The sequence below is a fragment of the Aphidius gifuensis genome, linkage group LG3, assembly GCF_014905175.1.
Source record: "Aphidius gifuensis isolate YNYX2018 linkage group LG3, ASM1490517v1, whole genome shotgun sequence".
In the NCBI taxonomy this organism is placed as follows: domain Eukaryota; kingdom Metazoa; phylum Arthropoda; class Insecta; order Hymenoptera; family Braconidae; genus Aphidius; species Aphidius gifuensis.
Window position 1 is genome coordinate 1,746,384 of NC_057790.1, and position 27,936 is coordinate 1,774,319.

The following is a 27,936-nucleotide window of genomic DNA, read 5'->3' on the forward strand; positions in this document are numbered from 1 at the left end:
TATTGTATACTAGATATGACATTGTTATTCTCTCCATCAAACAATGATAAGAATTTCATTTTGTATATGGGTGTAAAGTTGAATCCTTATAATCGAAATTGTCACTTTTTTAAATTTTTTTTATGCCTTCTTCTTGAAAGAAATAAAAAACGTGAAAGTAAAAGTTTTCAAGTGTATTTGTGTGTATATTTATAGACCAATAATCTCTCGTGATAAAAAAAAATAAAAAGAACAAATAAAAAAAATAAAATTGTAATAAATATTTTATAGAAATCTTGAAGCATTACTTTTTATATGTAAATTTTTTTATTAAAAAAAAAAAAACCATTGAAATAATTAATCAAATATACAATAAATAATATAATAAATTATGAAATATTTTAATTTCATTTAGATAAAATATTTACACTTTGAATTATATAATTTTAATGATAAAAAATTTTTTTTTTTGTGTAAAAAAATATTTGTCAATCAATATCGATGTATTATTGTGAATTTATATACCGATAACAGGCAAAAGTAATAACTTTAAAAGGCTTTAATTTTCTAATTCGACCTAGTCATTTTTTATATACAGCGAAAGGCGAAAGTTAGCACAATAATATTGGTAAATATATAATGGACAAAATTTTTTTTTTGAGTATAAGGAAAAAAAGCCTTCTATATTAGCTAAATGAGATAAAAAAAAAAATTTAAAAGAGATAAAAAAAAATGTAATATAAAATAAATGAATAAAAAATATTGTATTTATTTTTTTTTAGCACACGGAATACTTATAGATTTATTATTTTTTTTTTTATATAAATCCGAGAAATTTTTTACTCTTAAATTTGTACTTTCCTTATTATACACAGTGGATGTATATGCAAGAGAATATACATGATACAAAGTATAAGCAGAAAATTATTATAAATGGTACTTGATTAAATTTATAAATAACATCTTGATTAACCGGAAGTAAATAATTTTTTTTACAATCAATAACGGAACATTGACTTGGCACATGGAGCGTTTCAATCATTATTTTCATAAAATTTTTTAATTCAAATCTCGACAGCTAATGCTGGTGAGTCAGTATACATAAAAAAAAAAATTTTTCTTTGTTTTTTTTTATATAAAAATATATATTACAAAGATAGCCACTGTACAATTATGATTGTAACAAAAAGAAAAAAAAAAAAACTGTTCTACAATAAAATCGACATGTGGAAAAAATAAAATAATAAACAAATTTTTTTACAGGAAAAATAAGGGTACAATAGATAAACACTGAGGAGAAAGTTATTTATGCAAGATAGAAAATAATAATTAAAAAAATATTAAAATAATTATAAAGATAAATGTATGTAACTAGAAATTATTTAATTGGTGACAAACAAATTACTAGTTGAAAGAGATAATTATGTTTTATTTTTTAGTCTAATTGCGCATGTCAATGTACATAGAAGCGCGCAAGTACATTTGTATCAACAAACATGAAAAAAAAAAAATAAGTTCAACAGGGGTAGTTTACGACATGAAGCTTCGTTAGCCTGTCGTATATTTAAATAAACTATACAATTTTTTTTTGTAATTTTTAAATTACAAAATTTGCAATGTGTTTATTATCAAATAATATAATCAACATAATTTATTTTTTATTTATAAAAAATTTATTTAATTGACAATTGAAAGGATATAACAAAAATTCAGGTACTTTTTATTAATTGACATAATTTTAAAATAGTTTATCAATATTAACATAATTTTATTATCTATAAAAAATAGCTAATTGTCGTATTTTAATTTAATTAAAAAATTAATTTTGTAGCTAAAATTTGCAGTGTTATTTACAAATTAAATGTATCCACTCAATTTCTATAGTAAAATGATAATAAATTACATATCGATCTGTAAAAATACAAAAAAAAGATGCATTAATATTTTCATGTATTAAAATAAATTCCTGACCTCGTCTATATAAATATATTCAATGTGTAAAATGTATAATTACCATTTATGGTTATTATTTTCGGCCGGTTTAATATTTTTTTTTATTTTTCCAAGGTCAACTAGACCTTATCAAACACGCGAATCTTTACTGTATTTATGCTGATTCCCCGAAATTGTTAATAAGCCTTCTGGCCTCAATTTATAACAACACATTCCTCTAATTTTATTTATTTTTTTTTTTCATATGAATTTTTAATTATTGTTTATAGAATGTCAGAATTTTTAAAAGTCGCAGTACGATGTCGGCCAATGTCACAGAAAGAAACATCAGAGGGTAATAAGGTAAACATTAAATTGATTGATTGATTTTGCACTTTTATTAAGCTGTATCGTTTAGCTATTAATTTTTTTTTTTAATATGAGGTCACTATGGAAGTTGGTAAATCAATAGAAAAAAAAAAAAAAATCGTCATAGCTCAATTGCGTATGGTAAATGGGTATCCTAGGTGACCTAATAGTCAAACACGCAAACTCTATTTAATTTTTTTGTTTGTTATTTTTATTTTTCATATTTATATATTCTTTTTTTTTTCATACTATATTTATTTATCTCATTATTTATTATTATTAGAGCCTCGATGTGTGCCTATCAGATAATCAAATAAAAAATTGAATATTAATTTTGCATATTAAACATTCTTGAACGTCATTAAAAAATTTATTATTACATAAAATTACATAAAATTTTAATTTTCTTTTTTTTTCATTAGATATTTATTCACACTTGAGTTTTATAAATGATATAAATATGCCGGACATTATTTAAAAATTAATATATATTTTTTTTAATTTAATGATTATATGTTATAGCTGAGGGTTATTTGGTTTAATAAATGATTATTCAAATAATCATATATAGCCTTAGTCAATAGCATGACATTGTCAAAATGTCGAGTTTCGAGGACATGAATGAATTATTTATTGCCTCTTGTCTAAAGAAACACGTGCAAATAATAACCGCGGAAAATCAAGTGGTTGTAGAAATGGGTGCTATAAATGTCTAGCTTTTATAAGCAATGCTTATCGATTTATAAAAAAAAAAACAGAAAAAAAAACAACAGTGTATTCATAAAAACTAACATAATTATATAAAGATATTTTTAGTTGAAGAAAAATAAATATTATTTTCATTTAAAAAATTTATTTCCCATTTGTTTTTAAATTTAGAATTATTATTTTGATATTATCGATACTATTGCAATTTTAATTTAAAAATAACAATTGTTGTAATTATTTCAAAGATTGCTGTAACAGTAAATCCAGTATCAAAAACTTGCACTTTAGAAAGTTCAACAGATGGAGGAAAAGTATTTCAATTTGATGCTGCATTTGGACCAGATTGTACAACTGAACAAGTGTATGAAAATGTTGGTTCAGTGATAGTTGAAGCAGTATTAAATGGTTATAATGGAACAGTATTTGCATATGGACAAACTGGTTGTGGAAAATCACATACTATGAGTGGTTTTGTAGAACGTACACTAGAGCATATATTTGAAGCAACATCAACAGCAAGTTCAAATACCCGTTATTTGGCTCTTTTAAGTTATCTAGAAATTTATAATGAAAAATTACGAGATTTATTGCGTGATGATCATATAGACGGACAACTTCAATTGAAAGAAGATCCCGTACGTGGAACTTATGTTGGTGGGGGACTTCGTGAAGTAACTGTTAAGGATGCAGCTGAATGTTCTCAATTAGTTGTACAAGGAAGTCGTAGACGTGCATTAGCCGCAACAAAAATGAATGCAACAAGTTCACGTAGTCATGCTGTATTAACAATTTCAATTGAAGCACTTGCTATGGATGAAAATACAAAAGGTGGTAGTGCTGTTCGTCGTGGTAGATTACATCTTGTTGATTTAGCTGGTTCAGAAAGACAAGGACGTACTGGTGCAACTGGTGATCGATTGAAAGAAGCTGCTAGTATTAATTTAAGTTTATCAGCTCTTGGAAATGTAATAAGTGCATTAGCAGCTGGAAATGGTAGACATGTACCTTATCGAGATAGTAAATTAACAAGGCTATTAAAAGATAGTCTTGGTGGTAATGCTAGAACACTGATGATTGCATGTGTTAGTCCTTCACAGAGTGATGCTGAAGAAACATTGAGTACACTTAGATACGCTACTCGTGCACGTTGTATTAAAAATAAACCAATTATTAATGAAGATCCAAAAGATGCTCTGCTGAGACAATATCAATTGGAACTTCAACGATTAAAAAAATTATTGGAAAATTCAACAAAGACTGAAAGTATTGATGAAGATAGTATTGAACAAATTTCTCTAGATAATCATAATGAACTTGAACACTCTAGTACAATTGTAGATCAAAAATTTAAAAATGAATCACAAGTAGTTAGTGAACGAATTAATAGTGAAGAAGTTATTGAAATTCCTGGTGGTCAAATATGGACTGCTCCAACTCGTCATATTGATGATAAAAGACGTAAAAAACAAGAAATTGCTAAAAAAGAAGTAATGCAAAGACTAGAACGTTTGACTATTGGTGGAGAGGCACATGGAGATACAGAATTAAAAAAAAGAAGAGAAAGACGTAGAAGAAGATTAGAAATAATTGCTGCAGCATTAGAAACAAGTGCAAGAGATGGAGATGGTAGTGCATTTGAAGTTTATGGTCAACTTAAAACAACAGAAGATGCATTAAAAAGAATGGCAAAAAAAACAAAACAACTAGAAGCTGAATCTTTAGATCTTCAAGTATGTATTTCTTTTTATATTTATCTATATTTATTTTTCAAGTGTATTTACTTGTTAAATTTATTACAGGCATCTTGGGATGCTGATCGTCGTGAACTTTTACGTCGTGAACTTCTTTCAACGCAAATTTGTGATGCAATGTTACCACATTTACGTCCTGGTTGTCCATTACGTGATATTGCAGCAGTACGAGCAGCTGCAACTTGGTGTGATGAACTAGGTAGATGGAAATTACCAGACTTCTCATCAAGAATACCACTGCCACCACCTCCATCAATTAATAAAGATACTAGCAAATTTAAAACAGAGCTAAATAATAACAACGACGATAAAAATAGTGACGATGATTCTGAATCATTTAAAGAAACAAATAAAAATCAATGGAAAGATATTGCTGGATCATATTTTAAACGTAATCGAATTGATGAATTACTTGCAAGAGCCAGAGAAGCTAAAACATTTGGTAAATAATTTTCATTATATATTTTTTAATTGATGTCAATGATGATTATAATAAAACTCTTGTTTTTTATTCATCAGAGACAGATAGTAGAATTGGAAAATCTGGTGAATTGGATGATTTGATCAACAGCTATAATCAGGTTAATCATCAACTAAGTTCAAAATCACTTCCATCAACATCAAGCCAAATGTCAACGAAAACAAATGGACGACCAATTGGCTCTTTTAATGGTTGGCTTGTTGAAGAAAGTCCATCAGTATGTCGAATTCAATCATCCAGTTCACCACCTATGAAAAAAGTACCACCACGTGTACTTGAAGCACTACATCTTGATATGTCACCTTCTTCTTGACGTAATAATCAAGCATTACAATGCTCATAAGAAAAATTACTATGGAATTTTATTTTTTTCCAGACAAATATCTCTTCCAATACATGTATAATTAATTAAAAAATTTATAAAGTTTGTATATTTTAATTTTATACAAATATATATAAATCCGTCTTCGATATACTTTTATAATTTATATATACGATCAACTTAGAATATATATTATATATTTCATGTTAAATATTTTTAAAAAATAAGTAGATAAAAAAAAAAATTAAAATATATATTTGGAGTAAAATAGGTTGAGTTGTTGGGAACAAAAATTAATTTTTTTTTTTCATATAGATTATTTTACAATCATTTATTTATTAAAATTAAAAAAAAATCATTGTTTTTTTTTTTAGCTAGCTAAGTTTTATATGCATTGATTAAAATTAAAAATTGAACAATTGAGAAAAAAATTGGCTGTAGATCATGCATATGCTGTGTGATATATATTAATATATAAAAATAATTATGTACTTTTATGCGAATTTAAAAATTAAAAGTGTGATATCACTTAAAGTGTGGAAATATATTTATATCAATAATAACACTAGCACTGTATTACCCCAGGTGAAAATAAATGTCGACTAAAAAATTTTATTTCGATTGTCTGAAAATCGAAATAAAATTGATTGGAAAAAAATTTCGAAACTTACCTTTACTGCAGTTGATGATGGAAATTTTTCGACTAGTAAAATCGGTATCATCTGCAACAAAAAAAATTGTATAATTAAAATTAAATAACATTTATAAATTGGAGTAAATTTTTTTATTGATATTTTATTTTATTATTTTATTTTTTATAAGGAGAAAAAAAAAATAAAAGAATAATAGCTGAAGGAGAAGTAGATTTTTTTTGTCGACAAATCGACTTTGGATTTCTACCTGGGATATATTGTTTATTTTTTTTTCTTGTAAAAACTGTAAACTGTATGTTATGTTTGTCAAATAATTTATAATATTGTTTAGTCGTTGAGTCGACTAAAATACTGTCAATTTATTCTAATAAAAATCAAAATGTTTTTTGTTTTTTTCTATTTATAATAATAATAGTACTTTTTTATTGCCTTTATCTATTTAATTATTAAAAAAATTTTAATTAAAAACTATTTTTCATTTAGAAATTCATAGAAATCAAGTCGATATTTTTATTTTTTTTTTACAAATCAATTTAAAATATATTTTCTACTCTGTTAATTGTTGGCCATCGTACCATTACTACAAAAAATACTTGTAAACAATTTTTTTTATCAATATTAAACAAAAAAAAAACACCAATGAATCACTTATTATAAAAAATAAATTTAAATAAATTCCGCATAACAACGTTTCGAAATCGCTCACATTCCGCGCCACTTGTCAGAGAAAAAAAAAAAAAAGAGATGAAAACAACAAAAGTCAACAACGTCAAAGTGACAGAATGAGTAACACTTTTAATCAGATGTAATTTGTTGATTTTCAATTATTTATTTAATTGTTAATATCTCGAACAATTTTAAAATTATTTAATCTAAAAAAAAGTGTATTGTTTAATTTAAAATAATGAGAAAAAAAAGGATGCAATTATTGATTTGATAAATATACACCTAGACTAAAAAACAACGAGGTTATAAAAACATCAAAACATTGTCTAGGGTATATTAATAATACAATAATAATTAAATAAATTTTTTAATGTTATTATTAATTAAATAAATAAATAATTATGACGTCGATATTTGATCAGTATGAAAGTGCATCACAACGCTCAAAACCATCAGGATCAGAGCCTATGAAACCTGACATTGTTAGTTGTTTATTAATTATTATTATTATTAAAAATAAATTATAAATACAGAAAATAATAATTTAATTATTTTACAGAGTACAACAGGTTTTATACAAATGAAATTAAAAGATGAAGTGCCAATATTTACAAGACAAAAAGTTAATTTTAATCCATCAGATAATATTATTAATTTTGCTGTTAGCAATAATATAATAATAATTGCAATGGCTAATAATATTATTTTACGTATTGATGTTAAAAGTGGAAATAAAATTGATGAAATTGATTTATCAAAATATCTTGTTAATATGAAAATAAATGGTTTATTTTTGGATCCACTTGGTAATCATTTGTTAATTGCATTGTTATCAAAAAATGGTGATAATCCACCAGCTGATTTAATTTATATACATAAAACATCAACAAAAATTAAACAGGTATTATTATAATAATTATTACCAAGTAAAATGTAATTTTGTATTAATTATTTGGTATAATTTAAGGCTGGTAAATTTAGAGGACATGAAATAACAGCTGTTGGATGGAATTTAAATAATATATCTGATACAACATCTGGACCAATATTACTTGGAACATCTAGGGGTCTTATTTTTGAAACTGAAATTGGTCTTGATGGTGATAAAATATTTAATACAAGTTTAGAACAATATTTTAAACAGGTAAAAAATTTTTTTAATATAAATTATTATGATTTTTGTGTTTTAATAAATTTCCATTGCATGTTTAACGAATTAACAACAATCATTTATCATTATTATATGTTTTATTCATTCTCAAAAGCTTCCTAATTATTTACCAATTTACGGCAATAAGGAATTAGAAGGATTGGTAAGTTGTTTTTGTTTTTAGAATGTAAGTTTGTCTTATTTATAAATTTCATTGACTTGAAATTATCATAACAATATTATTTTTGTAGATGAATCATGGACTTTTTATTGGTATTTATTTACTTTATTTGTTTTTTATTTGTAGGTTTTTGATATTGGTGAAGATAGCAAGCCACCAATTACTGGTATATCATTTCACAAAGTTCCAAATACAGAAAAATATATAATTATTATTACAACACTCATTAGAATTTATCAGTATATTGGTGTTGTTACAAATCCTCAAGAAAAACCACTTCTTCAACAAATATTTAGCAAATATCTAAATGTTCAAGGTATTATTATTTATGATGGAAATTAAAATGTGATTAATACAATAATAATATTTATTTTAGAACGTTTTAATCAACTTGAGAGTTCTTTGCCTTATTCCCGAATGCAATTTTACTTTCCTGCATCAAGAAGTATGCCTCAATCATTTGGCTGGTTAACTGAAACTGGAATACTCTATTCAGAAGTAAGTTTTAAAAATAAAAACAATAATTACAAAACATAACTCTTATTGATAATTATAATGTTGTTGTTTTTATTTTTTGAATCAAGGTTGATCCTAGAGAATCAGACAATGTTTTGGTCAAACAAGAAATGCTTTGTTGTCCTGAAACAAGCTTGAGCAATACAACAATTTCACATAAAACAATTGTACCAATTAATTTTGTTTTAACAAAATTTCATGCACTTTTACTTTATGCTGATCATGTCAAAGGAATTTCTTTGTTAAATCAAGAGTTAATATTTGAAGATGTTTATAATGATGTGTGTATTTAAAATTATCATATTTTAATTAATTTAATTATTGTATTTAATAAATGATTATGATTACAGACATTTGGAAAATTAATAAACATAACAAAAGATCATATGACTGGTGGTGTTTGGGCACATACTGAACGTGCATTATTTAAGTACAAAGTATCTAATGAAGAAAGAAATGTTTGGCAGGTAAATTTTAATTGAAATTGAATCATTAGCTTGTTAATAATCAATTGGAAGAAATTATTTTATTATTATTATTTATAGATTTATATGGAAAAAGGAGAATTTGGTTTTGCAAAATTATATTGTAAAGGTAATCCAGCACATATTGATCAGGTTCTTGTTAAAGAAGCTGAGATGCTTTTCCAAAATAAAGAGTACGTTTTATATTTTCGTTTTTTTTAAATATATTTTTATGCTGAGATTTACTTATTTATAAATTTATTCAAGGTATGAAAAGAGTGCATTGACATATGCAGATACACATTCATCTTTTGAAGAAATATCATTGAAATTTCTCCAAGAATTTAAAATTGAAGCGTTAAAAACATTTTTAAAAAAGGTAAATAAATTATCAACTATTTATTTTAATACTAATAATTAGTAGAAATAATTTTTTCTATTATTTTCCTAGAAATTGGAAGGTCTAAAACCTCAAGATAAAACTCAGATAACAATGATTGTCGTGTGGGTTGTTGAACTTTTTATGAATCAAATGGGTAATTATATTGGCAAGGGTATATCACATTTACAAAATCAACAATATATTGAATTACAAAAACAATTTGATAGTTTTATGGCTATACCAAAAGTTGAAGAATGTATTAAAAACAATTTAACAACAATATATAATATAATGTCAAGTCATGGAAATAAAGATAATTTAATACGTTTAACAATAATGCATCGTAATTATGAAGAAGTTATACGACAACATTTATATAAAAATAATTATTTAGAAGCACTTGAAGTATTAAAAAAACAGGGAAATAAAAATTTATTTTATCAATTTACTGGTACATTACTACAAGAATTACCAAAGCCAACAGTTGATGCACTTATTTCACAAGGTTCAAATCTACTACCATCAAGATTATTACCAGCTCTTGTATCATGTGATAGTGATGAAAAACATGCAAAAGAAGTTATAACATATCTTGAATTTTGTGTTTATCAACAAGGCTGTACTGATCAAGCAATACATAATTTTTTATTATCACTTTATGTTAAATTTAAACGTAATGATGTTATGCGTTATATTGGATCACAAGATCAAGATATTACAATGGTACATTATGATGTACATTATGCATTAAGATTATGTCAAGAATCTGGATTAACAGAAGCTTGTGTACAATTATCAGCATTATTAGGTCTTTGGACAACAGCTGTTGATCTTGCATTAACAATTAATGTTGAATTAGCTAAACAAATTGTTGCTATGCCATCACACAATGATAATGAATTGAAAAAAAAATTATGGCTTAAAATTGCTGAACATGTTGTACGTGAACGTGATGATATTCAACAAGCAATGGAATTTTTACAACAATGTGATTTAGTACGAATTGAAGATATTTTACCATTTTTTTCTGATTTTGTTACAATTGATCATTTTAAAGATGCAATATGTAATTCACTCCAGGAATATAATCAACATATCCAAGATCTTAAAGAAGAAATGCAAGAAGCAACAAAATCTGCTGAAATAATTAGAAAAGATATTCAATCATTTCGAACAAGATGTACATTTGTTCATATCACAGACTCATGTAATTTATGTAAAGTGCAATTATTACTACGACCATTTTATGTATTTCCATGTGGACATAGATTTCACAGTGATTGTTTAATATCATCATTGACACCAATGCTATCATATGAATGTCAAAATAAATTAACAGATCTTCAACGACAATTGACATCTTTATCAAATAAAAAAGATGATACAATATCAATTGGTTCAGTATCATTATCAACAAAAGAACAAATTAAAGCTGATATTGATGATCTCATTGCATCAGATTGTTTATACTGTGGTGATTTTATGATTGAGTAAGTTTTATAATTTATTTTTTCTTAAAAATAATCTCACTAATAACTTGTTAATATTATTTTTTTTATTCTAGATCTATTGACAAGCCATTTATTGATGAAGAAAATTACGACAAGGTAATGGCCGAATGGGCATAAATTATATATATTTTTTGTTAATAATTATTTCATCACAAATAGTTATTGTAAATTTTTTTTTTCAATTATTATTTACTATATAAAATTTAATATAATATAATGAAGAAAAAAAAATAGTATTTAAATATTTTCTTCAGCTTTTTTATCACGTTTACTTACTGAACAATTACCAGCAATATAGAAACGTAAATTTTTACTAGCCCACTCTGTTCCAACACTGTCAATACCAATTCTTGGGCATTTAATAATTTTATAATTTTCAATGATCGGTGGATTTTCAATCCACATACCTTTCCATGAACACAGTGAATATTTTGTATGTTTTTTTTGGATATCAAATGCCATACAAAGTTTTGCTGGACCATTTGTTAATTCATGAATTTTTAATGGCTTTGAATTTGTAGTTATTTTTTTTTTCGATTGACGATTTAATGTTATTTTTTCTATACCTTCAAGTGGCTCAATTGCTCGAAGAAATACTGATGAACCTTTGCCTGTAATAAATTGTCAGATTAAAGTTAATTCATTTAATTTATTTTGTTTTCGAAATACCTTTGCTGGAAATGTTGAAACAATGATACATTCCATATGTGAGATAAACAAATATTGTTCCGGGTGGCATGTACATTGGAATATTACGTGGTGTTACACGATTTTGATAAGTCATTGAAGCTTTGTCAATTTCACCCAAGTAACTTTCAGTTTCAACAATTCTACCTTTGAGAATTGTTCCATCATCCAAGTGACGAACAAGAATTTTTCCTTGAAATTATATCACAAATTTTATTACAGTTAAAAATATTTTAAATTAAAATATTTACCAAGAAGATTGACAGCTAGTTTTTCACAATCGGTATCATAAAAATCATAATTTAATCTTTTTAAACAAAGCTGTTTTTCAATGTTAGTTAATGGAGGATCTTCTAATTGCTGCAATTCATCTTTCATTGATTCCAAATCTACTGGAGTTTTTAATAATTTTTTTTTCGTGTCCTTGAGATTTTGATTGTTATCCGATGTTTTTTGGCGAGAAATTTTTGGATCGTGTCCATCTTTTTTTATCAAATGGCCTTCACTTACAGGAAACTAAGTTTTTATTTAATTATTTATGTTTATACGAACGTAATAAAAAGAAAACTATTTTATAAAACACACAAACCTTGAGTTTATCCGATTTTATTGTTTCTTTTTTTTCCACATAACCTTCATCATTTCGTTTACGAAGATTCATTTTTTTCATTTAATTTATTTTAATATTAATCTGAAATTTTAATATTATTAATAATCAAATTTTATTTTTTATATTTAACCAAGTTTTTATAATATTTATGATACAATTATTTATTTTCCATGTAAAAAAGAAAATTATTAAAATTTACTGGCAAATTATCGTGAAAATATTTCAATATTATTATGACTACAACAGCTGATAGCATTTCTTTAGTATAAATACAATATTTTCCATCGAAAAAATATAAAAGTCATAGATTATTTTTATTTACATTAGAAGAATAAAATTAAAATAGAAAAAATTTTATTATAACTTATTAAAATCAACATTTAAATAAATAAATCAAAGTACATTTAAATTATTCAATGATAAGCATGTATAAATTATAAATTCAAACTTAAATTCTTAAAGTTTATATTTTTAACTATATCTAAAGTTATAAAAAATTTGTATTAAATATTAATTAGCAAATGGTGTATTGCCCTCAAGCGACGCTATTTCGATTCTCTAGCTTGGCAACAGGCTTGAAATCGAAAAAAAAAAAAGACACATTAAAATGCTTCTGACTGCACAGTGAATATTAAAGATCAATGTATGTATCGACAATTAATGTTACACCAATAATTAAAAATAAACATATCTGATACTCGAAAAATCATAGCGAAAAAAACAAAAAAAATAAAACAAGTACATTTAGTTGATGAAAAAAAATATAAATACATATTTATTGATTAATAAAATATTTTATAATTAATAAATTAAATAATTATTAAACTAATTGTTAACTACTAATTGTATTAACACCCTTTTTGTCAATAGACAATGTTTGTGAATTTTTTTGAATATCAACAAGTGTTTTACCTTTTGTTTCGTTAATAAAAAAATACGTAAATGGTGCTGTAAAAAATGCTCCAAATGAAAATAATAAAAATATATATTTTTCACCAATAATATTAAGCACAGGTTGAAATGTTTTTGTTGTTAAAAATGATAATATTGATAAACTACCAGAAAAAAACATTGATGCATATGTTTTAGTATTATGTTCAAATAATTCACCCAATAATGCACCTGGTACTGGAATCATTCCTAGTGATATCGAAAAATTAAATAATAAAAGACCAATTATTGGAAGAGCTATTAAATTATTTGGATGATAATTTAATGATAAAAGATGAAAATGCAAACTAAGAATAATCATTGATAAACATGTACCAATACTTGATGATATTAATAAAAAACGTCTTCCAAATTTATCAATAACAAATGTTGCTGTAATACCAGCAATAACAGTACAAAAACCAAGTAAAATAACAACATTACTTGGCTTAATATTAATTTTACTTTTAATTACTATTATTTCAGCATAATAACTCATAATATTATGACCACTTAATAATAAAAATATATTTAATATCAATAATGATATAATATTTTTACGATTATTTGGCTTATTAAATTCCATTAATTTTTCTTTTAAATTTAAATTATCATTTCCAATGAATAATTTTATTTCATTTATTTCTTTTGATATAATGGCATTTGGTTTGTACCATTTTAATGATTGTTCAGCTTTTTTTTCATTATTCATGAGTATGTAATAATAAGGTGAGTCGGGAATAAATGAAAATAATATTATAAAAATTATGATTATTGTTAAAACAACATATCCAAATTCTTCGAGTTTTAAATATGGACCTATTATATTTCCCAACAATGCACCAAATGATGCTGTATTTGTTGTCAAAAGAATCTTAAAAAGAAAAAAAATAAATTATAATTATTAATTATATATTTATTAAAATTGAGAAACAAGTTAATTAATTTTTTTTTTTACCAAAGAACCACGAATTGAAGAGTCAGCAATTTCACTAATGTAGAGTGATATTGCCGACCATGTTATACCAGAGCCAATGCCGCAAAAAATTCTTGCAGAATACAACCATAATACTGAATTTGAAAATATCATTGATGACCAGCCAATTGTTATTGGCAAAGTAGCCATTAAAATTGTATTTTTTCTACCAACAATTCCTAGATAATAAACTTATTTTAAAATGATTAATTTTGATTTTATTTTAATCATTAATACCTTGCAATATTGCACCGATAATAACACCAAAAAATCTACCAAGATTTACTAATGAAGCAACCCAAGATGCTTCAGATTCAGTTAATTTAAATGACGTTTCGATATTTGGAATTGTTAGCTTTGCTAAAAATGGTGATGTCCATCCATTTGAAAGACCAGCTGATAAAACGGCAAGTGATACTTTAAATTGTAATATTACAAATTTTAATTTTTTTTAAATACCAAAGGGCATTTTAAATCTGTATATTTTTATTATAATAAATTATTAATTTTATTGTTTAATATTCACCGATAATACAAGCAAGCCATTGTGACCAAAATATATTTCTAGCAGCCATCAACTTATATTTATTTTAAAAACTATTCAGCTATTAATTTAGTTTCTTTTTTAATGAGAAAATAAAATGATCACAATTGGAATATAATAAAACAAATGACAGTGAATATTGTAGATAATTAAAAATAATTCAAATTCAAATATAATTATGATGAAATATTATTTCCAGGTGAATAAGCAAAGATAACTTGACAGTATAAAATTTTCAATGATAAGAAATGAAATATTTATGATCAAATCAAGAACAAAATTGTGATTTTCCATTTACAATATGCATGTGTATGAAATAATTTCATCATAAATTTTCGTGTCGTAAATGTCTCATCTCTCATGTGGATTTATATATCATTCAAAAAAATTAAATTAGAAACTTAAATAATTTATAAAACGTTATGATAACAACGTTACATTATAAAAAAAAAAAAGAGTTGATGTCATAAGGAAAAATTAATATTGATCTTTAATTATTTCAAGTAAATGAATGTCTAGTATTAAAATTTATTTTTAAATATAATGATAATAAATTTATAACGTGAATCCAAGTATGTATTCAAGTTTCATCAAAAATACTTGACAAGCACGTCAATTAAATTTCATAAAAAGAAAAAAAATATATGAAAATTGTATTAAAGTTAAAAAACAGAAAGAAAAAAAAGTTAATATTAAATTACTGTTAATCGTAATTGTACGAGTATTAAGCCAGGTCATAACAATTACATAGTTAAAAACTTTTAATATAGATTCTCATAAAGATAAATATATAGGACAACTTTGAAATATTATACTCACACATATATTAATTTTCCAAAATAACAATAATTGTTTCAAAGTAACTTGAGATTTTGAAAGGAATACTATGTTTTTATACCATTAGTAAAAATCTTTAAATAATACATGAAATTTTATATTACATATGTTAATTTTATTCACATATATTTTTCATGTAAAATAAAAATATCAAAGTGTATAAATTTTCACAGAAAAAAACATACAAATAGTTAAAAAAAAAAAAAAAAAAAATCATATTAATTAAATTTTAATAACAAGCTTTTTTTTTTTAATATTGAAATAAATTATAATTACTATATAACTTAATTAAAATAAAAAAAAAAAAAAAAAATACAATTATTATTAAATACATAGTAATAGTATTTATAAAAAAAAAATTATTAAAAATTTATCCAATCATTCAAGAGCAGTGTGTTGTGGCTTGATGAAAAATAAAAAAAAAATAAATTTCAAGTAAATTTATATATACATCTATATTCCCTGATGAAGTTATGTTTAAGGGATGAAATTTATTTCGTGTATTATCGTTAAAATTCGTGGGTATTCGTGAGCCAATTGTAATTGTAACATTGAGGGGTGTTTTCACAGTATTTGAATTGCGCAGACGCCCCAACAAAACAAGACAAGATTGACGGATCTGTACCAACGTTTTACTGTGTTGATGTATTTTGTGTGTGATCTCTCCACCCTAGTAATTGCTATTATTTTTTACAATTAAAAATCATATTTAATTATAACGAGCTTCAATAAAGTGTCTAATAAAAATTACTATTATTTATATTTTTTTTATAATTCAATAAACAAGTGTAAAATAATTTCTAATAATTAATGTTTTTTCTTTTTTAGTTTTAATATATGTATATAAAAATAAGATTTTTTCTTTGTTGATTATTGAGTTAAAAAAAAAAAAGGGGAAAAATAAAAATAATAATTTTTTTTTTTTTTTGTATGTTGTGTGTGTTTTAAATAACATGGGTAAATGTGATGTGACCAGTAGATACGTGAACTAGTGCAAAGGTCGTGACGTTATTGACGTCAGGTGGAATTTTATTTTCACAACTTAACAATTGTTATGAGTGTTTAGACAGACAAATATGAACAATAGATGTCCTACTAAATATATATTTTTTTTATTAACATTGTTGCTATAATATTGTATGATATTTATAATTATTTTTTTTTATTATTATTATCGAAAATATATATGTGTTGCTAGGGTCATTTGCTCAACATTATTCTATTTTTTTTTTTATGCATGGAACAGACAGAAGGGGATGCTTCCCCATATCACAGCTTTATCAATTTTTTTTTTTTTTCACTCGCTAATTTTTCTTCTATTTTTTCATCTATATATCTATTATCGTTTTCTTATCATTGTTATTATATTAGTTTACTTTTTTCTATGTTAAAAAAAACTTATAGAAATATTAATTTATTATTATTTTTTTAATCTTGATTATTTCAATTTTAAAAGTGTCATGAAATAATAATATTTTGTTATTATTTTAAATTAATGCGACATAGAAACACTGTGTGCGAGTTGGTAGAAATTTACAGTGGAGTAGATGTATATACTGAGCGACATAGAAAAAATAAAAAAATAAAAAAATAGAGTATATTTGGTCACCATTTTGGTTGTGCCAAGGAGGTTATTCATCAAGCTTTTTTTTTCTATTTGATTTTTTTTTTCTATAAAGTAATTAACCAATTGAATAATTTTATATTTGTTTTGGTTAATTAAAATTTTTCAATGTTTACATTAATTACTTTTCGTGGAGTATCAATTGACAACTCAAGTGTATATTTGTTTCAATTTAGAAATTTAAATATTTAAATTATTATAACTAATAATATTTTATTTATTTATTTTATAAAAATATATAGTTTTGTTTTTTATTTCACGAGGTTTTTTAATATTCATAATTCTAGGTATAACTTTGGGGTGAACTTTAGTGAAAAATAAATAATAATAATGGATTTTTCGTAAAAAAAAAAAAAAACAATAAAAGTGATTTATAAATAAATAATAAACAAGTGCTTATGTTTAGTGAAATATTGGATATCAGTGCAATGTTTTGTTACACATAAAAACAATTGTATTTAAATAATTTTAAAAAACATTAAAATGATTCGCTGTTGATTTTATTAATTGTGAGTATTTTTATTTTTCAATTAAATATATATTATTTTAAAAGATTTATTTAATCGATTTTTTTTTTTTAATTTTTAACTATCAAAGTTCTATAGTTAGTTTTAGTTGTAAAATTTAGTCTATATGGTTTCCGGATAGTTAACCTTTGGGTATTTCAGCTTTCCGAGCTTTCAAGAGATAAAAAAATAAAATAAAAAATAAAATACAGAGTTAACATAGTAAAGAGAGGTAAAATCCCCATACGACAATAATCCGGAAGCCAGTGAATTTTTACATTTATGAATAATTAATTAGTCGATTAAAGGATTTTCATTATTATTTTTATATATTCTAAACTAAATTTAACTTTTTCTAAAGAATAAAAAATTTTATTTATTTTTAAAGTAATTATTTAAATGTATTTTAATATATGTATTAAATAATCTAAATAATTTCAGATGTCCTGACATCGGGCCACGGGCCATCAGGATGCCGGTAGACGATGATTATGGCCAACGAGAACGTCTCTTATTACACCAGCACCCTACAAAAAAATTTGAAACATCAACGACGTTGTCAACATCCGGAAGTATTATCACAGCAAATACCGGAATACAAATTAAAACAAATAATCCAAGTATGGTCACAAATTGTACAAACACTAGAAATTCTCCGGATTCTTATCAATGCAAATTACAACAACAACAACAACAACAATCAGAAAGTAATGCAGCATCAGCAAATATTAATAATATTAGTAATGATAATAATTCAACAAATCAAACATGTGATTATGTTAATAGATATAAAATTAATAAATACGATAAACAAGAAGATAAACAACAATATAGTGATCAATCAAGATCAATACCATCGTATTGTGAACGGTTAGAAATGGCACATAATCATCCAACATCATTTACAAATGATAATTTAGGTATTTCACAATTTTCAAAACAACAACAACAACAAAATACAGCCATGGGATATACAATACCAACAACAGATCAAAGATTATCATTTTCTTCAAATGATAATTATCAATCAAAGACAAAAATAACAAATGAATATGCAAATTCTGATATATTAACATTATCAGCATCAATTAAGCCATTTTCATCTGAAAATTTTCCATCACCACCATCACCAGCACCAACAAATGATCATTTTGTACCACCACCACCATTATCACCAACACCAAGTGATAAACAAAATATTAAAAATCGTAATTTATGTAGATATCCATCAGATGATTGTGTAATACCACCTGGTTCACCTGGATTAAATCGTGAACGTTATATTAACAATGATTCATCAACAATTAAAAATCGTTTTTCATCAGCTGAAAGATTATTAGGTAATAATAATACACAAAATATAATACATGACAATCGTGATCATCATCAACAACAACAACAACATCGTTATTGTTCATCAAATGAACGGTTACTTGATACTGGATCACCATTAATTATGACATCACATCAACGTGATAATATTACAAAAGATAATGATAGATATACAGTATCAACAGAACGTCTTATATCATCATCACCAATACATCCAGCATCATTTACAAATAAAACAACAACAACAGCAACAGCAACAACAGATAGATATACAAATAATTCACCAACACATGAACGTTATCAAAGACAAGAGCTATCAAATTATCAAGATCGTTATTCATTGATAACAAGTAGTGATAAATATTTATCAAATTCAATGAATAATGACGATACAAATATGCATTATTCGTCAACTGAAAGAATACTTGGTGGAGCAACAACAGCAGCAGCAGTAACAACATCAGCAACATCATCAACAACAACAACAGCAACATCATCACGTCGTTATTCATCAACAGATCGTGATAATGACAATCAAAAAATAAATGAAAGAATTGAAAGATGTAAAACATCAAGTCCAATTGTTAGTGATTTTTTATGTAGATTTTCGGGTATTCAAGATACATTAAATCAATCAAGACATACTAGTGAACAATTTAATGATATATCACATCATCGTTATACACAATCATCAAGAACAAATGATAGATATAATGATCATTCATATTTTACAAATTCACCACCAGCAACATCATCATCAGCTATAACAACATCATCATCATCAACAGCAACAACAGCAGCAACAACTACATCAACAGAAACATCAACAATTTCAACACATGATAATCATCGTTTAACATCTGATATATCAAAATATTCAGATGTATCATCAACTGAAAGACTATATATATCATCATCACCATCATCATTAGAACACAGTCGTTATCATAATAATAATAACAATACATCATCAAGTCCTGTATCAACAACAAATGATAGATATCATAAACAATCACCAATTCATGATAATAATCATCATAATTATCAATCACAAAGTTTAATAAAAAATGATAAATTTATACAAGCAACAAAATCAAATTATGAACGTTATCAATTGACAAATCAAGAACGTAATTATGGTTTTGAACGTTATGGAAATGTAAATAATAGATATCAATGTAATGAACATGAACAACAGCAACAACAACAACAACAACGTGTTTATGGTACATCTGAACGTTATTCACCAGGTCGTAATATGACTGATAAATATTTATCATTACCAAAACCAAAAGATACATTTCAGCAAGGTAGATTAACATCATCATCATCAACAATGTTATCATCACCAATAAATAATGATACAAGAAGTTATAATAATATAACATCATTAATATCAACAAGTAATACATATGTACCACCAAATGCACATACACCTGTCGAACGTTATGTACCACAACCATCACCAGATGTTTATTATTCAGATAGATATAATGATCGTTATTTACCACCAGTTGCTCATACACCAACTGATCGTTATGTGCCTTCAACAACTGGTGATTCAAATGATCCATATATTAGACGTGATCTTGGTTTTCATCATCATTATAGACTACCACCACCACCAACATATGCATTTCATCAATCACATTATCGTGCATTTCGTGGTTATCCATATACATCACCTGGTAGAATTGGTGGTAGTCCTGGTTCAAGTAGTTCAAGTAGTTCAACATCAGCACAACGTGAATTTTCAACATCACCATTATTAAGAACAAAAGTTAGAACAACTGGTATTGATTATTGTACATCAACAAATTTAGGACGTAATAATAATCATTCATGCTGTACTGAATTAACAAATGGACAAAGATGTTGTTGTTCTGTTAGAAGATCATTACCACCTGGTGCATTACCATCAATTCCTTCAAATCAATCAGCACCATCATCATGGTGAGTTATTATTTTAATTATAATATTTATATTTTTTAATATTATTTAAGCTAAATTAACTCATTCATTTATTTCTATGACTGTAGAAACTTGTTTATTATTGCAATGCAATTTTTAATTATTTATTTATTTTATTTATTTTTTTTCCTGAAAATGAGTCATGCCTGTACTGTGGCATTTCTCTCGTGCGAATAAAATTTTCATGCCAATGTCTGTAACGGTATAACTTTGAGAGATAAAAACATTCTAAATTGCAATGACATTGTATTTTTTGCATTGTCATCTGATCAGTTGTCATTTTAAAAAATTACCTTTAATGATGATTAATTTAATTAAATAAAAATACAAGGTGTATTTATTAATAAAATAATAATAATTAAAGATAGTTTAATTAACAAATTAAATTATACTCAATACAATACAAGTGAATAATAATGAGCCAACAAAAGTGAGTGATTATTATTTTTTCTAAGTACCAAATTAATTATAAAATTGATACATTAATAATTTCATAATAATAAAAAAATCCATATGACAATTAACAATTAATAATTAATAATTTTGAATTTTTAATTAAATAATAAATACCTTATCATTTATTAAATCCATTACAATCAAATTTTCTTTGTTAAATTTTCCTAGTTGCCTGTGTTGTGGTATTAATTTATTATTTAATAACAGATACTAATGATAAAATAATAATTGACATTAGGGAGTTAATAAACAGAGATTAATGAAAGGTTAGGTTTATACAGGTTTATAGAAAAATAATAATAGAAAAAAGAGATAGAAATAATCATCTCGAAATGCAACAGAAGATAAACATAAATATTTGTGTAAAATGTAAACATGCAATACGTAAACAATATTATATAAATAATAATAATATTTTAAATTTTATCTTTTACCTATTTTGACCTACTTTTTTTTTTTTTTTTTAAATTGTATCAACATGTATGAAATTAATCATTCATGGTTTCATTTCAATATAAAATGTACAATTTATTAAAAAAAAAAAAATCAATTTTTCAAATCAATTAGTAATAAAATTTAATTGAAAAGTTATTAAAATCAAATATTGTAGTAGAATTGTTTTTTTTTTTTTTATGTACCTATTTAATTTAGAATTTATTATTATTTCATTAAATATTTGAATAAAAATTTCCAATGGTCATATTTATTTAAAAATTCAAGAATTTTAATTAAAATTTTATTATAATGTATAGTTTGAAAACAAAAAAAAATCAATAATAATTAGTTATTGATTAATTTTTTAAATTTTTAATTAAAGGCAACAATCACCTAGCTCAACAACAACTGGTACATCAACAATATCAACAGGTACTGATGGTGAATGTAGTCATCAAAGTCTAAATATGTATACAGTTGGTAATAGAAGTGGTAATGTTGCACCAGATAAATCAACACTAACTGTACCAGCAATATCACCATCAGCACCATCAATAAGTGGTTCAACAATGGATTTAAATACATCTGGAACATCAATAACAAGAAGTATGTCAGCACCAGCTGGAGCAAGACCCATTCCAATTAAATTACCAACAAATTCATCAAATATTAATAACAGTGCAACAAATGTTGGACAAAGACCAAATTTAGAAAGAAATTTCAGTCGTACTGAAGCTATTAAAAAGTGAGTTTATACTTGTAATAATAAATAATAATAAAAATTAATTAATTTATATTTTATTTAATTTTTTAGTTATATAAAAAAAGAAACTGCAACATTTTTTGGTGTTAATGAAGAAACAGAAAATATTGAAAAACAAAGATGGCTTGATCGTCGTCGTCGTATGGCATCAAGAAAATATGGTACATTATTAAATGAACATAAAACAACAGATCCAGATATAACAAAAGATGTACCAGATTCAACTGATATACCAGATGATGTGACATTGAGAAGATTACAACAACCAACTGATAAAAAAGAATCAGTTGTTAGAATGACATTATCTGGTATTAATTATGTTGTTGATACAATAACACGTAATCGTTTACCAGAAGAACAAAATAATCAAAATAAATCTCGTAGTTTTCCACCAAGAGTTAGAGTTGATACAATAACTACTAAAAATAATACAACTTGTAATGAAAATATTAATAATACTGATGAACAAACAGCTGATGATGATGATGGTGATAATAATGAAGAAGAATTATTTTTTCGTAAACAACAACCTTGTCCATCATCACCAACTTTATTTTCATCAAATAATACTGATCATCATATGTCTATTAATGAAAGAACAGTTGCTGATGGTAAAATTGATGATGCAAAATCATCAAATTTAGAACATACTGGTACAAATGATTGTCATACAAGTGATCATACTGATGCCAGTGATGTACACATAAGGTAAATTAATTTTAAATCATTAAATATATCTTTATATTAATTATAATTATTTAAATTTTGTTATCAACAATAGTTTTGCCAAACACAAAGATGATAGACCAACAACATTAGGAACACAAGCACCTCGTAGAGTACGACATTTAGCAAGGGACCATTATACATCCAAGTAATTTAAATATTAATATAATTATATTTTTATAATGCTATATAAATTTTATATTTAAATATTATTATTATAAATTAATTTAGTAGAGCAACAACAAATTGGCAAAGAGCACGACATGAATCTGAGACTGATATTGAAACATCAGTAATACCAGTACGACAACAATCTGATGGTGTTACAATGAGACGCGAAATAACTGGTGGTACACGTATTGCATCAAATACAATTGATAGAATATTTGATAATAGTAATAGACGACAATATGGAATGGGCATTGTTGGACGTTATTTTGGAAGATCATTTCGTAAAAGTGTTGCACAAAAGCCAAATATTAAAAAACAACTTGATCATATTGAGGATCACAGACCATATTTTACATATTGGATAACAACAGTTCAAGTACTTGTTTTAATTATTTCTATTGTGTGCTATGGATTTGGTCCAATTGGAATAGATCTTAATCATCGTTCTGGTTTAGTAAGTTATAATGCAATTAATTAATTTATTTTATTTATTTCATCAATGTATATATAATGAATATTTATTTAGGTACTTGTAACGAGTCTATCACTTCAACAAGTTGATTATCAAGAACCAGCAAATTTTTGGATTGGTCCACGAGCAGCTGATTTAATTCATTTAGGTGCAAAATTTGGACCATGTATGAGACGTGATACAAAAATACTCAAAGAAATTGATGTTTGGAGAGAAAGAGAACGTGATACTGCTTGTTGTATTAGAAATGATGATTCTGGCTGTGTACAATCTAGTAAAGCTGATTGTTCAGTAAGTTTTTTTGATAATATATTTTAGTTTTTTATATAATTTTTAATTGCTGAGATAAGCTTTTTATAATAATAATAATTTGTATAATGCAAACCAACTGATTCGGGGAATGAGATCAACTGTTGCGGTAATAAATTAATATTAGATATTAATAAATAGTTTGATTATAAATAAATGATGAATACAAAATTTAAATGATAATATTATAATAAATTAATAATATATTTACAGAATACAATATCAACATGGAAAAAATGGGGTCCTGGTGATAATGGTCCTGGTGGTAGAATAAGTGGATCAGTATGTGGTCTTGATCCAAAATTTTGTGATGCACCAGCAAGTGTTGCACCATATGAATGGCCAGATGATATAACAAAATGGCCAATATGTCGTAAAATAAATCCATTTAGTGAAAGATTTAGAAGTAATTTTGAGCAACAAGGTGGTAATGATGATTATCCAGTTGGTCGTTATAAAGATAAAATGGCTGAGCATATGGTTTGTGAAGTTATTGGACATCCTTGTTGCATTGGAATACATGGAATGTGTAGAATAACAACAAAAGAATATTGTGATTTTGTACATGGTTATTTTCATGAAGAAGCATCATTATGTTCACAAGTTGAATGTCTACATGATGTTTGTGGTATGATGCCATTTTTTCATCCTGAATGGCCTGATCAATTTTACAGATTATTTACAACAATATTTCTTCATGCTGGGTAAGCTTATTAAACTAATAATTATTATAAAAAAAAATTCTACAGTTTTATTAGTAAATTTTAAGATTATAAATAAAAAAAAAAAACATATTCAATCAAGTGGATAATGTAGGTCAACAATTTTCTTTTATGCAACGAAAAAATTTAGATCAGCCAGTGTTAACCCATATTTTAATTTTTTTTCTTTTTTTATTTATTAACAATACAAGTCTAATTTATATATTTTTTTTCATGTCTCATTCTAATTTAGAATTCTTCATTTAATAATCACATTATTGGTTCAATATTACTTGATGAAAGATCTTGAAAAACTGACTGGTTCAATAAGAATTTCATTCATATATTTTACTGGAGCATTGGCTGGAAATTTAGCAAGTGCAATATTTATTCCATACAGAGCTGAGGTAATACAATTATAAATAATATTGTAAATATATTAATTAATAAAAAAAAAAAAAATATTGTTGATTTTTCAGGTTGGTCCAGCTGGTGCACATTTTGCATTATTTGCAACACTTGTAGTTGAAGTATTAAATTCATGGCCAATGTTAAAATATCCACATCGTGCTCTTTCAAAATTAATAATAATATTAATTTGTTTTATAATATTAGGTGTATTACCCTGGGTTGATAATTATGCTCATATATTTGGTTTTATATTTGGTTTTTTAGCGTCATATGCAATGATGCCATTTATAACATTTGGTCCATATGATAGACGACGTAAAATATTATTAATATGGATATGTCTTGTACTAATATTTAGTTTATTTGGTATATTATTAGTGTTATTTTATAGTATGCCTGGTTATGAATGTGAAGTATGTAAACTTGTTAATTGCATACCATTTACACGTGACTTTTGTGCTTCCCAAAATATAAATTTTAAAAGAGAAGAAACAACTGTATGACATCCGGGGCCGCGGTTACCAATCGAGCGTGATGATGAACCGATCGGCCCTGAAGTTTACGCTCGTTTCTATACAATATATAATAATGTTACAAATATAAATATTAAAAAAACAAATTGAATTGTAACGGAATATAAATTAACATTATATTCGAAATTACTTTTATCATTTAATCGAAACGTCAAATATTTCCTTTTATTTTAAATTGAAAAAATGAAAAAAATAATAAATAAACTGCCCTTGCATAATTGAATAAAAGAAACTTTTTTTTTTCGGCATTTTATTAAAACATTTGTACAGTTATAATATAATTAAAATTACTGGACATTCCGATAATATATTGTCCAAAACTGCCAATCTTAAAAATTCATTAGAAATAAAAAAAATCAATTAATTTATTAGATTTAGAAAATTAATTTTCATTTATATAATATTAATATATATAAACATGATAATTATGTACATATTTATGAAGGTCAAGAGCATTTAGAAAAAAATTTTTTTTTATTTTTCAATTAATAATTATTAATTTATTATCTATATATAATAATAATGAAAATAATTTTTGTTTTATTTAATTTTTTTAATTCAGTATTTAAATTGTGATTTAAAAAATAATAATTTTTTTTTTTTTTTAATAAATTTGTCAATATTTATCAATTATCGATGTAAAATCATGTATGTATGAAAATATGCGTGTGTGTAAGATTAATTAAACTCTCCCAAAGTTGAATGTAAGAAGAAAAAATGTTATCATTTTTATTGTTTGAATTTTTAAAAAGTTTATATGGTCATTTTTTTTTTATTTCTTTTATTGTTTATATTTGAGATCTTTGGAAAAAGTTGTCTAACTTATTCATCATGCACAAAAGGCTTAGTTAAGTAATTAAAAAAAAAAACAAGTAATTGATATTAAAAATGATAAATGAAAGACTGGATCTTATGTTGATGTTGGTTCTAGGATTGCATTAAAATGAAAGTGAAAAGAGGAATGAACTTTCGAACCTCATTTTTTATACGAAAAAAAATTTAAAAAAATTAAAAAAAAAAAAAAAGAAACCATGTAAAAACCAAAATATCATATTCGAAAAAAAAAAAAATATATAAGTACTATATCGATAAATATAAAATAAATAAATAAAAAATCATGAGTAATTAATTGTAAATAAATGATATTAAAAGACAAGTTGAATAGATTGCAGATAAATTAATATATTCGATTTAGTCAAATTTAAATCGTCTAAATTATCTTGTAACCGAGATGAGTGTGTATTTTAATAAAAAAAAAAAGAAAAAAAAACTAAAACATAACGAAAAGAAAGGTAAGAGAGATCAAATAATTATTTCGAAAAAAATAAAATAAATAAAATGTACACTTAAAATGTTGGTTTTGTTTAATTAATGAATTATTTAAAATGTACAATTACCTTCATATTACATGTAGATAATTACTATCGTAAAAATTGTAACGGGTATTATTCTAAAGATAAAAAACCTACAGAAAAATTGTTTAATTACACATGACGTGTGAAGCGACACGTTTGTAGAGAAAAAAAAAAAAAAACAGAACCATGTATGCACCCTAATATCAAAATGTGCCACAAAAAAAATTACTATTGTAAATCAATAATTGCTACAGCAATATATAACATTACCATCATGCATATAAGTATCACGAAAAAAATGATAATTAAAAGAAAAAATTAAAAACCTACAATTCACTACTACTTCTATAATTGCATTCTACTCTCAATATGACTTCATATATAGAAGAGACGTCAAAAAAAAAAAAAAAAAAAGAAAAAAAAATTCCTCTATTATTTATAAGAAACAAAATTGTTAAATCTTTTTTTTTTTATTTCTTTTTTTGAATGTAAAAATGTATGAAATATTTCGAACACAAATTA

At 24.6% G+C, this 27,936-nt stretch overlaps 5 protein-coding genes across 11 annotated transcripts; 3 read left to right on the plus strand and 2 right to left on the minus strand.

Moving 5' to 3' along the window:
- The first annotated feature begins 568 nt into the window (after positions 1-568).
- LOC122851337 (osmotic avoidance abnormal protein 3-like) lies at positions 569-6,127 on the plus strand. 2 transcript variants are annotated; one of them, XM_044150494.1, is made up of 5 exons: positions 569-607; positions 2,202-2,274; positions 3,234-4,718; positions 4,788-5,181; positions 5,259-5,686. In XM_044150494.1, exons 2-5 carry the CDS (start codon positions 2,203-2,205, stop codon positions 5,531-5,533), a joined length of 2,226 nt encoding a protein of 741 aa, XP_044006429.1. In that variant the 5' UTR covers positions 569-607; position 2,202; the 3' UTR covers positions 5,534-5,686. The 2 variants fall into 2 exon arrangements, with proteins under 2 accessions (XP_044006429.1, XP_044006428.1); XM_044150493.1 differs by lacking the exon at positions 569-607 and having other exon boundaries at positions 1,957-2,274; positions 5,259-6,127.
- On the minus strand, positions 6,024-21,827 carry LOC122851338 (putative 3-methyladenine DNA glycosylase). 2 transcript variants are annotated; one of them, XM_044150495.1, is made up of 6 exons: positions 21,653-21,827; positions 12,342-12,443; positions 12,004-12,268; positions 11,735-11,944; positions 11,342-11,676; positions 6,024-6,264 (listed from the first exon to the last, which is right to left on the minus strand). In XM_044150495.1, exons 2-6 carry the CDS (start codon positions 12,420-12,422, stop codon positions 6,145-6,147), a joined length of 1,011 nt encoding a protein of 336 aa, XP_044006430.1. In that variant the 5' UTR covers positions 12,423-12,443; positions 21,653-21,827; the 3' UTR covers positions 6,024-6,144. The 2 variants fall into 2 exon arrangements, with proteins under 2 accessions (XP_044006430.1, XP_044006431.1); XM_044150496.1 differs by lacking the exons at positions 6,024-6,264; positions 21,653-21,827 and having other exon boundaries at positions 11,303-11,676; positions 12,342-12,446.
- Positions 6,919-12,987, plus strand: LOC122851336 (vacuolar protein sorting-associated protein 18 homolog). 2 transcript variants are annotated; one of them, XM_044150491.1, is made up of 12 exons: positions 6,952-7,343; positions 7,421-7,762; positions 7,829-8,005; positions 8,127-8,174; positions 8,319-8,508; positions 8,569-8,690; positions 8,777-8,989; positions 9,059-9,175; positions 9,254-9,366; positions 9,440-9,551; positions 9,624-11,044; positions 11,119-12,987. In XM_044150491.1, the coding sequence occupies exons 1-12, from the start codon at positions 7,263-7,265 to the stop codon at positions 11,180-11,182; spliced, it is 3,000 nt and encodes a 999-aa protein (XP_044006426.1). In that variant the 5' UTR covers positions 6,952-7,262; the 3' UTR covers positions 11,183-12,987. The 2 variants fall into 2 exon arrangements, with proteins under 2 accessions (XP_044006427.1, XP_044006426.1); XM_044150492.1 differs by lacking the exon at positions 8,127-8,174 and having other exon boundaries at positions 6,919-7,343; positions 11,119-11,234.
- Positions 12,573-14,911, minus strand: LOC122851340 (facilitated trehalose transporter Tret1-like). Its single transcript, XM_044150497.1, has 4 exons — positions 14,795-14,911; positions 14,506-14,685; positions 14,251-14,447; positions 12,573-14,166 (listed from the first exon to the last, which is right to left on the minus strand). The coding sequence occupies exons 1-4, from the start codon at positions 14,841-14,843 to the stop codon at positions 13,195-13,197; spliced, it is 1,398 nt and encodes a 465-aa protein (XP_044006432.1). The 5' UTR covers positions 14,844-14,911; the 3' UTR covers positions 12,573-13,194.
- LOC122851335 (inactive rhomboid protein 1) lies at positions 16,536-27,805 on the plus strand. 4 transcript variants are annotated; one of them, XM_044150487.1, is made up of 12 exons: positions 16,536-16,670; positions 17,561-17,782; positions 18,221-21,064; positions 22,356-22,718; positions 22,788-23,444; positions 23,518-23,610; positions 23,694-24,087; positions 24,160-24,396; positions 24,497-24,523; positions 24,628-25,118; positions 25,369-25,522; positions 25,595-27,805. In XM_044150487.1, exons 3-12 carry the CDS (start codon positions 18,252-18,254, stop codon positions 26,027-26,029), a joined length of 5,664 nt encoding a protein of 1,887 aa, XP_044006422.1. In that variant the 5' UTR covers positions 16,536-16,670; positions 17,561-17,782; positions 18,221-18,251; the 3' UTR covers positions 26,030-27,805. The 4 variants fall into 4 exon arrangements, with proteins under 4 accessions (XP_044006422.1, XP_044006423.1, XP_044006424.1 ...); XM_044150488.1 differs by having other exon boundaries at positions 23,697-24,087; XM_044150489.1 differs by lacking the exon at positions 24,497-24,523.
- Positions 27,806-27,936: the final 131 nt, after the last annotated feature.

What these genes read in the sequence shown, in the direction of transcription:
- LOC122851337 (XM_044150494.1), top strand. Translation starts at nt 2,203, where the DNA reads ATGTCAGAATTTTTAAAAGTCGCAGTACGATGTCGGCCAATGTCACAG. An exon ending in AAACATCAGAGGGTAATAAG is followed by an intron (nt 2,275 to 3,233) that starts GTAAACATTAAA and finishes ATTATTTCAAAG; the next exon opens with ATTGCTGTAACAGTAAATCC. An exon ending in CTGAATCTTTAGATCTTCAA is followed by an intron (nt 4,719 to 4,787) that starts GTATGTATTTCT and finishes AATTTATTACAG; the next exon opens with GCATCTTGGGATGCTGATCG.
- LOC122851336 (XM_044150491.1), top strand. Translation starts at nt 7,263, where the DNA reads ATGACGTCGATATTTGATCAGTATGAAAGTGCATCACAACGCTCAAAA. An exon ending in CTGGAATACTCTATTCAGAA is followed by an intron (nt 8,691 to 8,776) that starts GTAAGTTTTAAA and finishes TTTTGAATCAAG; the next exon opens with GTTGATCCTAGAGAATCAGA. An exon ending in TTGAAGATGTTTATAATGAT is followed by an intron (nt 8,990 to 9,058) that starts GTGTGTATTTAA and finishes TTATGATTACAG; the next exon opens with ACATTTGGAAAATTAATAAA.
- LOC122851338 (XM_044150495.1), bottom strand. Translation starts at nt 12,422, where the DNA reads ATGAAAAAAATGAATCTTCGTAAACGAAATGATGAAGGTTATGTGGAA. An exon ending in TTTCAACATTTCCAGCAAAG is followed by an intron (nt 11,677 to 11,734) that starts GTATTTCGAAAA and finishes AATTTATTACAG; the next exon opens with GCAAAGGTTCATCAGTATTT. An exon ending in ATATTGCTGGTAATTGTTCA is followed by an intron (nt 6,265 to 11,341) that starts GTAAGTAAACGT and finishes TTTTTGTTGCAG; the next exon opens with ATGATACCGATTTTACTAGT.
- LOC122851340 (XM_044150497.1), bottom strand. Translation starts at nt 14,843, where the DNA reads ATGGCTGCTAGAAATATATTTTGGTCACAATGGCTTGCTTGTATTATC. An exon ending in ATGGCTTGCTTGTATTATCG is followed by an intron (nt 14,686 to 14,794) that starts GTGAATATTAAA and finishes TACAATTTAAAG; the next exon opens with TATCACTTGCCGTTTTATCA. An exon ending in TATCGGTGCAATATTGCAAG is followed by an intron (nt 14,448 to 14,505) that starts GTATTAATGATT and finishes TTTATTATCTAG; the next exon opens with GAATTGTTGGTAGAAAAAAT.
- LOC122851335 (XM_044150487.1), top strand. Translation starts at nt 18,252, where the DNA reads ATGCCGGTAGACGATGATTATGGCCAACGAGAACGTCTCTTATTACAC. An exon ending in GCCAGTGATGTACACATAAG is followed by an intron (nt 23,445 to 23,517) that starts GTAAATTAATTT and finishes TATCAACAATAG; the next exon opens with TTTTGCCAAACACAAAGATG. An exon ending in TTATTCCATACAGAGCTGAG is followed by an intron (nt 25,523 to 25,594) that starts GTAATACAATTA and finishes TTGATTTTTCAG; the next exon opens with GTTGGTCCAGCTGGTGCACA.